We start from the raw sequence: 13,026 nt of genomic DNA, 5'->3' as shown, positions 1-13,026 counted from the left end.
TTAGTGCCAAGTAAGGTATAAAAAACAGGATTTAGGGTATCAACAAATTTATATTTTGTATATTTTGTAAGCTTCCTGCTCAACTGACCATACTGAAGTCACAATATTAAGCACTTCATGCTTAAGTTTAATTTTATAATTAATAATTAATAATTTTATAATTTTATTTTTAAAAAGTTATGCAATGTTGAAATTGTACAGGTTGTACAGGATCAATAGAGGGTTCTCTCTCCTCCTCTCTCCCTCCCTCCCTCTCTTTCTTTCTTTCTCTGTAGTGTTTTCAAAGATACATCTTCCTATTTTTCCTGGGCTATTTCTTACGTTTTTGATTGTGCAGCGTTTATAAAGTGAAATACACTTCTCTTTCTTTCCTTTACTACATTTCAGATACATGATCTTAGGATACTTTAATGGCTTCAGACACTATTTTACTTCACTGAGGTTTGGGAAACCAAGATTCAACCAACTCCACTTTGGGGGGTAAAAAGAAAGGGGGGAGTGCTTGGTACACCAACTTGAGCTTCTGGAAGAAATCTAAAAAATAAAATAACAAATTCAATTTCCACATCTGGTGAACCGAGCAGAGAAATACACATTGGAATGTATTTTAGCAAATTTGTCTACAACCTCATTCTCAGAACACTGAAAGATTTGCAGGAACAGCTTATGAAACCACAGCTAAGGAGTTGGTACTGTACTAAATCTCTAGAAGCTTATCTGTCTTTCAGAATGAGGGATCCTTATTTTTATTTCTACAGGAGAGCAGCATGTTCTGACAAGACCAGAATATATTTGCAATACACTATTAACAAAGCGATCATTGTACAATATATTCTTTCCATAGCAACATCAAGATGGGCCACTCATGGAAACAAAGAAACATTCTTCAGTGCCAGACATGTTTTAAAGTTCTAGAAATTGTATATGTGTGTAATGAATTCTTTAAAACCTTTCTTCCACTAATTCCTGTAATGTATTACACTTTTGAATTGTTCTTTGCTCAGAGCCATATGGATTACTGTAGTGTACAAACACTGTTTCATTGTTGTATAATTTTTCATTGGTGAAACCTGTTCCAAGTGAATAGGTTATCAAATTCAACATACCTATGGTATAATCCAATCACAAAAATTAAATTATTGATTATGATAAGTAGGCTATCAAGTATATTTTTGTTCAGATTGAATGTTTGGACTATTGAAGTGGTACATGTCAGGAGGCATATGTATATCTGGCAATTCAGGCATGCATGAAAATGTTTTTCCTGGTTACTAGTGATTATTACATTCAAGATGTAATAATCTAGTGATTATTATGTGCATTCAATTTACAGCACAATAATTGAAAGATCATATCTGCTCATAGGTTTTTAAATAAAAAGATCACTCAAAATTAAATCAGGTTAATTTAAAATATCTTCTCTACAAGATTCAAGTACATAACACATTAACAAATATTCATTTCATTATTTACTATGAGCAGTGTTTATTCATTATATGAGAAATTAGTGTTCCTTTTTTTTTTATAGAACAGCACAGGAGTTTAATGAGAGTATTGTTCTGTGATTTTTTCTCTAGGTTCTACAGATGAATTTTAACACAGCACGGTTCAATAGAAGCCTTACTAAGATATATGAAAACTTATTGGCATAGGTTTTTACATTTAGTAGTGTCCCTGTATCAAATCTGCCCAAATGAGAAATTCTTCAAAAATAAACCAATCAGAAGTCCCCCTCTACATAATCAGCAGGCAAGCTCGAAGACAGGACAACCAGGAACTGTTACTCTTTAAAATTTCTTCAAAATAGACCAATTGGACAAGGAACCCAATCAGGAATCCGCTTTCTTTGACCAAAGTGATGTGGCTCACTCAGATATCAGCTTTTCAGGTTCCAATACAAGAACCCAGTCAGCCCAGTTCTAGAGGCCTGTGCTGCTGAAAGGTACACACCAAACAGCTGGTTCTGCTGCTGAGTATGCCAGCCACATCAGTATAAAAGAAAATCAGTTCATGGTAATTCAGCCCCAAAGCTCATTAATTCGGTGAAAACTTGTTTTAATAGACTTTGAAGCAATAGACTACTTGCTATAGATCCTAATGTTGTTACATAAATAATGTAAATTGATGTAAATAACATGCTGGATCAGGGGGTGTGCATAAGCGCACCAGCGTGCCTACCGTCCTTGTTCTACTGTCCCCATTTATATGTAATCATTCTATATGTTTATGGCTATGTTTTGCCTATTTATATCATTTTATTTATGCCAATTTTTTTTCATGTGTCCATGTCTATGTGTCTACTGTTACTTGTTTCCTTGTTCTTGTTGACAAATAAATAATAAATAATAATATATGATGATGTCAATGCATATGACTCACACTTGTGATGTCCCATTATTCAATTCAATGAATAACTGAACTCCTAAATAGTAGCTATACTTCCTCTCACTTAACCTATAACATTTGATTTTTTTATATAAGTTTCTTGCGTTTAACTATTTAAATGAACAATATTTTGCAATCTAGAGCCTGTTGGGAAAGAAATTAGAGCTGTGTCTGACAAAGCTAATAGCAGAATCAAGAAAACATTGAGTTTGTACTATTCCAGGGGCGACAGGTTCATCCCTGCTGCTATAAAACTGTTTAAACCTAAACCTGTTCTGCAGATGTTTTACGGTTTACAGGTATGCATCTATAATACTTTTAAACCCCTAGATATTTTAGTCCAAGTTTTTGCATGCTCTCTTCAAGGTTCTTAAATGCTTTGTCTTAAATGCTCTGATATGTATGGAATCATTGTTTGAGTAAATAACCTGCATTTCTCACTTCTCTTATTGGTTAAAATTTTCTTTCACCTATCATTTGCTGGCCCCCTTAATTCTGACAACTCCCCTTCATGATAGAAGACAAACATTTGGCTGACTTGCGTTTCTGCATCCTAGGAACAAGCTGATGGTATGGCAATTAATTTTCCCAAGGGGCCATATAACAACCTGGGACTGTTGTGGAGGTTTGTGAAGGTAGTAGGCATGCTAACATGCACATGTATACATTTTTTTAAAAAAGCCGTTGCCTCCCAAAAAATGGAACGCAGTTGTATTGCATGTACGGCATAGATTTATTTACATTTGATTTCTAATTTGTGATTCACCTCATGCAGGTCCAAAATGGACAGGCAAAGGGACAGATATGGCCCAAGGGTCATAAATTGCCCAGGATTGCCTTATGGTGAAGTGCCAAATGGATCCTATTTACAAACGGAAGAAAAAGGAAGGTTCAGCAAACTATAAGCCAATTTCTTTCAGTTCGATACTTGGAAAGACTCTAGAAGATATCATACTGAGTTTAATTTGCAAGTATAATGGAAACAATACAGTGAATTCAAGCTACAGCAGAGATGTATTTAAAAAATTCTTGTCAGATTACATTTAACTTCATTTTTAAACTTTTATAATAGATTGTTTGAGTGTGATAGATATGAAGTATCTAGACTTCACCTACCATATTCATTGCTGGATGACAAAATGAGCATGCTAGTATTTATTTACATTATTATTTCAAAGAAGGGAGGATGCAGGGACGAAGAGAGGATGAAAGGTTTACACCTGCTTTCAGGATTTCACAAGATTAGGTGTGCTCATCTTGATTCAAGGTCAACATCAAACTTTGTGCATTCCATTAAAAGGTGCCTTCTGTAATTTTTGCCTTTTAAAGTTCTCCAAATCCAGCAAAGCTCAATTTTTTAGTTCTATTTTAGAGAAAGGTAAGACTTTGAAAAGAGCAAAAATAATCGCCTACAATTATATTCAGTACTGCATGGGAAAGGAAAAAGGAAGGAAATAGATGTAGACCTAATAGCTTATGATCTTAAAAACTGAAAAATAACATTGTGAGTGGGGTGTTAATGTGATCTTTCTTTATCTTAAGTCAAATAGTTTTTAAAAGTATATTCTGAATGATCAATTTCAGGAGATGGCATTAAGTTGCAAAATCAAATGATTGTTTTTTTCTTCAACTCCAACTGTTTGTTGTTTAATAAAATACAGAGGAATATACAACTCAGCAGGCTTTAAAATAACTTCCCTATCACTGATGAACTGTCTCTATTTTAAATACTGATACTTTCTATTCAGAATACATTCCAGACAATTCTCTAAACTCCAGGTGATTACAAATAGCTTTGGCTGACAAAGCTTTGATCTTAGCATTTTGCCAGGTTCTTCAGAAAACTGAATCAGCAGTTATTTTGCATTAATCAAAAGGTTTATCAAGAAATTCCAACTTTATATAACAATACTTTGTTTTTAAACCAAGCACTGCAAAGTCATTGTGAAAAGAACAAAGAAATAACTTCCAGTTACAGTATATCCATAATAAGTTTCTATCCTGAGTTTTTCATATCTATTTTGATCCTATAATTGCACTGAACTTGTACAAGGCAAAAGGTCTTTAAAAAAACTAAACTAAATACAAATAATCCTCACTGACAATTTGTTCAGCAATCATTAAAAAAAATGGAGAAAGTGAGTTCATTTGGCACTAGGTGGATAGGAAATCTACTGCTGCCCAGTCACTTGGTTGAGTTGGGTGGCTATAGAAATTTAAATAATTATTTATCTTTACCTAGCAGTAAAAAGATATTCTGAGTAAGTGGCAAAATAGAGAATACAAGAGTCTTTGTGTAAAGAATTAAGATCAATATGGACAATGAACAGCTGAAGTTTTGCCTGTGAGGAAACTGCTTAGTCCAGACGTTCCTACATTTTCTCCATTCAGTGCTTGTAGCATCTCAGAAATTTTTCCACAGCATCTCACAGTATCCAAGAAGCAAGTTCATAGAGACTGTGGGATATTTTAAATTTTTGAGAGCAGCAGAAACTAATAGTAGTAGTTTGTGCTATGTTCAGAAAATGTTGGGTACTGCTATGTTTCCCTTAAAAATATGAAATATTCCACAGTCCAAGTTCATTCTGTAGCACCCTGGCACACAGTTTGGGAACCATGGATCTAAAAGATTCGGCTAGAAATAAATTGAGGTTTGGAATGCCAAGCAGAGGATAAGTGAAGAGAAGCAAATGAGGGGTGTAGTCCATAAGGAGGGAAGAGAGTGAGAGAACTTCTAGATGAAACTGCATGTCAAAGCATTTACAGTGAGCATATTGGCCTAATTAGTGGGGAAAACTACATTGTTTAAGGATGTTCTAGGTATCAGAAATGTAATGCATTTTTAAAAGGAATTGTTCAGACTATTGTATGAGAAGCCAACGGCTAACTAAGTTTCATGGGACAGTGTTATATATACACAGTGAAAAACTGGGAAAAATTGTGGTGCACGAACAGCCATCTGGAGGTTCGTTGACAAGAGAAAGGGAATAGATCCAGAAAACCCACAAGGAAGAAAGAGAGTCTGAGGGAATATGTTACCCACCCTTAACCATTTAGGTCTTTGTTTGGATTAAAGAAGCATGATCACTGGAGCAAGTGACTAACATTTTTCTTCCCTTGTTCCTTCTAGTAGTTCTATGTATGCATGTATTTGCCCAACTTGATACCTGTTCTTTATCATAAATTAAAAATATTCTTATATATGAATTGCATAATGTCAGATAATATCATCCGACCCATTAAGAAAATTAACAAAAGATCTGGAATGAAAGTTGAACTCTTTAAGGCTGTTATTAATCACAAATATGACAAATTAATGACTAAATTAGACCGAAGAATGAAAAAAATAAAGATTAGAAAAGTAATCAAGACCTGTACATTTTGTTTAATAGAAGTATTTTTAAAATGAAACAAACCAGATGAATTGCTTGGCTTATCAACTGTGTAAGGAACAAGATATGTTACTTTTATTTGGTATGTAATCAGATATATTTCCACAAAAATAAAGGAGGTGATAGAATAATCTGTTAAACATTACTCAAGACTATACAGTAATATGATCTGGAGAAATCTGGAATGTATTTGAACACAACCCTACTTATGAAATTTATAGACCCGCCTTAGGCATGAAAGCTGGCTGGGTGGCTTTGGGCCAGTCACTTTCTCTCACCTCATAGGGTTGTTGTTCTGGGAAAATAGGAGGAGAAAGATGTTTGCTGCCTTGAGAATAACAGTGGATAAAAATCTTAAATATTAATATAGTCCATTGGCAATCATCAGTAATAAGCAGCATATTAGTATGGGATATATAAAGGAAAGAATTTGGTCCAGACTTGTCCTCTCTTGTCTCAATGTTAAATTTTCATTTTTATAATGAGGAAAACCCAAAGAAATTTGCTCAGTGGAGAGAGAACACATTGTATAGAATGCAAGATTTATATCACTAAAATATGAGATAATCTCTTCAAGGTGGCCAGATCTACCAAATTGCTTTCACTATCTTTAAAGCATTTTGAATATTTTAAAGCATTATATAAAATTACAATTATACCTAAACGGAAGATAGGGTGGATTAGACCCAGATAAGAGTATCCGATAAGCTTCTTCTGGTGTTTTCTTCAAGTAAACTACCTACAAAAATAAAAATAAAGAAACAATTTAATTTAGAAAATACAAACATACTTACAACTGTATAACTCATTATATCAATATAAAGTCTGAATAGAATTCAACGAGACCTTGATTTCAATTTTTTTAATTCCTAGAATTAATGCTTCCGAATCAATGTATGTTGATGCTTCAGAAAATTGTTTTTATTCCAAGCTTAATATGTGAACTCTCCAAATCACTCTTGACTCCTGGTGACTCCATAGATACAACCAGGAAGTTTACCAGACAATAATATCAAAATATTTTGATGTTGACTTCCGAGGTTAGCTTACAGCTCTGCTAACTCCTTCTCTCATATTTTTATTGCTTTCATAAGAAAACAAAACAAAAACATTTTTCTGCAGCTAGATATGTTCTCCATTCTGAATGCATATAGTTGTTTACCTTCTCGAGGGAAAAAATAGAAAGCACTGATCAAAAAAATTATTCATTTAAACAAATAAATCCAAATACAGAAGATACATATTTTAAAACAGAATTATCAACAGAAATCAACTAGTTGTAATGAATTAACACATTTTCTAAAAAGTACTCCCCAAGAGTTTTGTTCCCATTTAAAAAAAAAGAAAGATGCTTCTCTAGAAGATTATACAGTATAGAAATATAAAGTTATAGAGAGAATGTAAACAACAGCATTATTTAGAATCTGCACTTTCAAAATGGTTTGCTTCCATATCATAAACCTGTTCAATAACTATTTTAAAACAGTTCCATATTTCAGTTATTATAGCCTAACGAGTATTTTCATAATTCTCTTTAAATAAAAATACTTGCCCACCTCAAAATCAATTACTTTTGTCTTAACAAATTTTGCACTCAAGATTATATGACATGCTTGTAATACAGGGGTAGGTTTCTACCGGTTCGCCCTGGTTAGGGTGAACCAGTAGTGGCGGCGGCGGGAGACTCCGCCCACCCAGACATCACCAAAAACGCTCTGTGCATGTGCAGAAGCGCTGTGCACTCACAAAGTAAGCCCGCCTGTGCACCACCAATAGCGAACCAGTAGCACCGGGATTTGAATCCCATCTCTGTTGTAATATTAAGTTGAAAAATTCCTGAATCAAGAAGAATTCTGACAAAATAAGGCATAACTGTGTAAATGCAATTAAAAGAAATTGTGTGAATGTGTGGCTTTATTCGCATCATCTGAATTTAATTCCTAATTACTATATAATATGTACAGCCTTTCTTAGAAATATTTTTCCAACTCCTTTTTCATATGTAAGCTTCCTAAAATCAGAATATGAGTTTGAAATTCTAGAATAGATTACCTCATCCAACATTTATTGCAGGAATTCATTAAACCATCCCTAAAAATGGCCATCCAGACCTTGTAGGAAAACCTTCATTGAGTGAATTCTAGGCAGATTGTTCCATGTTTAATAAGTTTTCCTATCAGGAAATTCCTCCTAATATTCAGCTTCCACCTGATTTAGTTTCATCCAATTGGGTCTTGCCCTGCTTAAAGTTTCAACAGAGAAGAGTCTGCTCCTTCCAACATATGACAGTGTTTTAAATATATAGAGACGGTTGTCACCACAGTCTTTCAGACCATTGTCATTGTAAAACATTCCTCTGAATCTAATCCAACTTTTCCATGTTCCTTTTAAAGTATTATGTCCAGAATTGGACATATTTTCAAGAGCAGTCTGATAAATGCAAAGGAACTATTATCTCCCATGATCCTGAAACAATGGTTCTCTGAGTGCATTGGCCTTTTTACCTGTTATATCTGGGGCAAACAACCTAATATTTGCCTCCAGGATTGACCTGTACCAAATATTTTTCCAGAAGAAACATTCATTCATCCATCTAGCCATCCATCCATCCATCCATCCATCCATCCATCCATCCATCCATATATATATTTGTTTTCTGAGGTTTTCACGGGTGTTTGTATGTAGGTCTTTGGTTGTTTGGGTTTTCTCCCGTGTAAAATTGGAAGTGTCTTGGCGACGTTTCAACGAAGTCTCATTCGTCATCTTCAGGCTTCAGCTTCGTGCTTCTTTTTTTTTTGCTCCCAGAAGCACGAAGCTGAAGCCTGAAGATGACGAATGAGACTTCGTCGAAACGTTGCCAAGACACTTCCAATTTTACACGGGAGAAAACCTGAACAACCAAAGACCTACATATATATATATATGTATGTATGTATGTATGTATGTATGTACCATAAATTGCATATTGTATATATGCATTCCTCTACCGGATCCATACATCTGATTTTGCCTTCCAAGATGCAGAGGTTCTCAACAATTAGAACTGTTTATATCATCCTACTGAATTTGCCCCAACATTCAAGCATGCCAAGCTAATTTTGAATCATGATTTTGTCCTCCAAATTATAATCTCACTAAACTTGATGTTATTTTCAAAAATGATAAAAATCCCTTCCATTCTGTCCTCTAGATAATTTACAAATATTTGAATAGCAAAGGGTCTGGGGGAACCCACCCAATACTTACTTCCAGATGTTGCATTACCATTTACCAAGCAGTTTTTATAATTTATTTCTGTTAAAACCTACCTATTCTCCTAAAGCTTTCCTTCATGCCTCTTGGCTTAACAGTAAAATAGACCCTTAACACTTCTGCCAATCTTCCTTTGTCATGAGAATTATTTATACCCAACCTTTCCCCATTATTTCTTTGGTTTATTTATCCTTTACGTTTTCAGCGCATATTAGACAGATAGTCCTCAACTTATAACAGTTCGTGTAGTGACCGTTCAAAGTTACAATGGCACTAAAAAATAAGTGACTTATGACTGTTTTCACACTTATAACCCTTGCAGTATCTTCATGGTCATGAGATCAAATTCAGATGCTTGGCAACTGACTCATATTTATGTCCCAGAGTCATGTGATCACCTTTTGTAGTGTCCCAGAATCAGGTGATTATCTGACAAACAAAGTCAATAGGGAAGCCAGATTCACAACCGTGTCACTAACAACTGCAGTGATTCACTTAACAACTGCAGCAAGAAAGGTTTTAAAATGGGGCAAAACTCACTTAACAATTGTCTCGCTTAGCAACAGAAATGTTGGGCTCAATTGTGGTCGTAAGGCAAGGACTACCTGTACTGCTATTTTTAATCTGAATTCATCAGAAGTGGCTTTCTTGAAATCCAAGGAATGTGATTGCTTTTTCCTCAGCTTTTCCTTCCCTATATATCTTGACTGCCAACATATTGTAGTTGCCTCACTCAAAGTGACTGATATTATCAATTTAATTCCTACGTTAATCAAGTTTAAATTTGGGACAAATGACCTCCTTCCTGAAATGTTGTTCTCTGTGAGAAATCTACAAAGTAAAAATTCATGGATGAAACTAGACTAGAGTATATAATAACACTTAGACACAATAAAAATATTATCAATGGGATTTCATGTTCTTTAGTATCAAATATCAAATGTGTGGATAAGAGCACTATCCTTCTAACAACTGGATAGGAACAGGAAAAAAAGAATCCTTGGTTACATTTTTATAGCCAATTATATTACAAATGACAATCATTAAAATGTAGGTTTCAGAAAAAATTAGGAAGTCACAGTGTCTTCCAGTGTGGAACACACAACCACCACAAGAAGGTCTATTTGGGGCATTTAATCTAGTATTTACCAAATCTCATTTGACACAATACTTTAGCATTAAGGCAGTACAATAATGTTAACATAGCTAAGAATAATATATATGCAAAACAAGTTTCAGAAAAATGTTTGCTAAACAGTATGATTATGCAACTGCGTGTTTTTAATTCAACTCAAGGTTATTGCCTCAAGTGCATGAATGTTGCAACACTGTTTTCCTCAAAAAGAAATGTAATATATACTATGATGTAGCTGTCTTGTAAATCAGCCAGGAATTATTCCTTGAAAAATGTACAGATCTCACCCAATCTGAGAAGCAGGATTCTGCTTGTTAGTTGGGAATACTGATCCTACTACAAAATTATCTATCTTGCATCTATACACTGCTTGCAACATTTAAATTGGGCTACATGGCTTTTGCTCTGCTTGCCAAAACAATAATTAAATGGTATCAAAAACTTGCACCTTATTTCTGCTTGTTGCCTGCATTAGGCTGTAAAATTAGAGATGAGTCTACAGTTTTTTTTAAAAAAGGTTTATTACATCACTGACAAGTAATTAAACAGTAATGTTTCATTATTCAGCTTCTTAAACAAAAAAGAACAGAGGCCACAGCATAGGAAGAAAGAACAGAAATATCTAGAAAGAACAAAAAATGTCTTAAACATGTTTCAGAAATGTTTCAAAAAGAGTGCACACAATAATTCACTATGATGCAGTGAGTGCAAGCATAGAACTGAGCCAATAGAAAGAATATAATGAATTAATTAATAAGAATACATTTAAGTGTAGAATAGAGGTAGTCTTTAGTTTAAGATGGGAATGGGGACTAGATTTGCCATTATTAAGCAATGTGGTTATAAAGCACAACAGTATGTGATCATGCTTCTTTGCCAGGCAGTCTCAATTGCCATTGTTAAGTGAGGATCGTGGAAGTCATTAAGAGAGGTCCTCACAGGATCATGACTTTTGACTTCCCACTGGCTTCCCCACTGACTTAGCTTGTGAGAAGCCAGCAGGATCATTGGAAATCGCAATCACGTGACCATGGCTTGTTATGCTGTTGTAATTGCGAGCCAGATGCTGAGCAACCAGATCATGGCCAGATGACTGCAGGGACATTGACTGGTCATAAACTGTGAGGAAAGTCCTATCTACCACTTGTTCGGTATCATTGTAAATTTAAAAGGTTGCTAAATGAGCAGTGTTTAAAATAAGACCATCTGCAGCGAAATTTTGCCTATTAGTTTTTAATTTTCCTATATCACTAAGGATCTACAATCATCTAGAAAGTATGGATTTCACATAATTCACTGCTGTTAAGCACACATTTTCCCTGAATAATCAGGGAAACCAAAGTCTGTGGCTCTTGCACGCTGCATTAGCTATCCGAAATGCCCTTCAAATGTTCTTCTACTGTTCACATGGGGAAACAGAGCTAGTCTTTCAGGACAATTAAACATTTACAAGATATTCTAAAAATTAGCAGAGAAATGAATGGGAAAGCATCTCTCCCAGTCATACTGGAACAGATCTTTTAAAATCATCATATTCTAGCAAGAGTTTCAAAGATAAACTTCTATGGAAATTACCAAATCAGAATCAATTAGCAAAATTTACTCTGAATATGAATGTTGATTCTATAGATAGGACTTGCTCTTCTGTAATGTTTATTTGGATTATTCATCACCAGAAGCCTCTATATTGTCAGGAACAAGTCTCAGCTATGCTGATTTATTGTTTGGTTAATTGCCTGGATTCTGTATTTGCTTATCCTCCCCACAATGCAACATCACTTGTAAAATATCCTTTCCAAGACACCCAATTTGTTCACGTCCCTGAACAGCAGATACAGATATCTACTAATACAGAAGACTCTGCACAGATTTGTTAAAATTGAATAAAAGCTTAGGATAAGCTTTTCACTTTTTAGGGTGTCCTTTTATTGTATTTAGTATTATTTCAAATTGTATGCGCGGAATACAACAGTGCTTATAAATAAACAGGAGGGAAAATAATATTAATATAAATTTAAATTGCTGTTATTATTGCTCTGAATGTTTATATCAAAATATTTAGAATTTTTAGCAGAAGGGTTTAAATTTAAAAAAGAGACACACAATTCCAGTAAAATTGCACTGTGTTGTGTTACAAATTGCAATAGACAAGCAAGACACTACTCCCAAGATATTACATTTGGCCTTGGCCTAGTTTATCTGAAGTGAAAGGGTTTCTTATAGGAGGACTAGGAAAAATCTGTACCAGAACCCTTAAATAACCTGGATGAAGATTAGATGCCAAAGAGGATAGGCAGCTTACTCACACAACACAAGACCAATGACTGAACTATCTCATCTGCCTTTTCACTGTGAATCATTTTCAAGGCAAACATAGTTCTCGTACTGTTTATTCCTTGCTTTCTTCAACACAAAGATAAAATTAAAGTTCTACTAATTCATTTGCTTGCAACATGCTTTGCTGCTTCATAATAAAGTTATTAAAGTTTATTTCACTTAACAACATGATTATCTTAAAAGATTAAGAACGTGAGCTATTTATATGAAAAGTTATTCATAATTCCATTTCACTTCATTCAGTCAACACAGAGGCATCCTTTTGTAGCACATTTATTGTATAGCATAGTGAAGTACTAATTACAGTACACAGTAATGCTAGATTATATATTATTACAAAGCCAACAGGATAAGTACATATTACCTATTTAAATTAACAGCACTGGATATTAATAAAGACCTTCATGAATGTTGTAAAACATAACACAAAGCCCATAAATCACAAAACACTAGCTTTTTTTCAAGATCTACAATTTTGATCATTCATGTAAAAACACACCCTAAAAGAAAGGTTTCATTTCTCAA

The 13,026-nt window shown here is 34.3% G+C and overlaps 1 protein-coding gene across 1 annotated transcript in view; it reads right to left on the bottom strand.

The window, feature by feature from the left end:
- The window catches only part of CDC14A (cell division cycle 14A), a 61,893-nt gene that overhangs the window by 27,135 nt on the left and 21,732 nt on the right, over positions 1-13,026 (bottom strand). Inside the window, exon 5 of the mRNA XM_058175903.1 lies at positions 6,437-6,516. Coding sequence (XP_058031886.1) covers positions 6,437-6,516 — 80 coding nt within the window. The remainder of the gene's footprint in view (positions 1-6,436; positions 6,517-13,026) is intronic.

This window comes from Ahaetulla prasina, chromosome 3, assembly GCF_028640845.1.
Source record: "Ahaetulla prasina isolate Xishuangbanna chromosome 3, ASM2864084v1, whole genome shotgun sequence".
In the NCBI taxonomy this organism is placed as follows: domain Eukaryota; kingdom Metazoa; phylum Chordata; class Lepidosauria; order Squamata; family Colubridae; genus Ahaetulla; species Ahaetulla prasina.
This window is presented reverse-complemented; position numbering and strand designations above follow the sequence as displayed.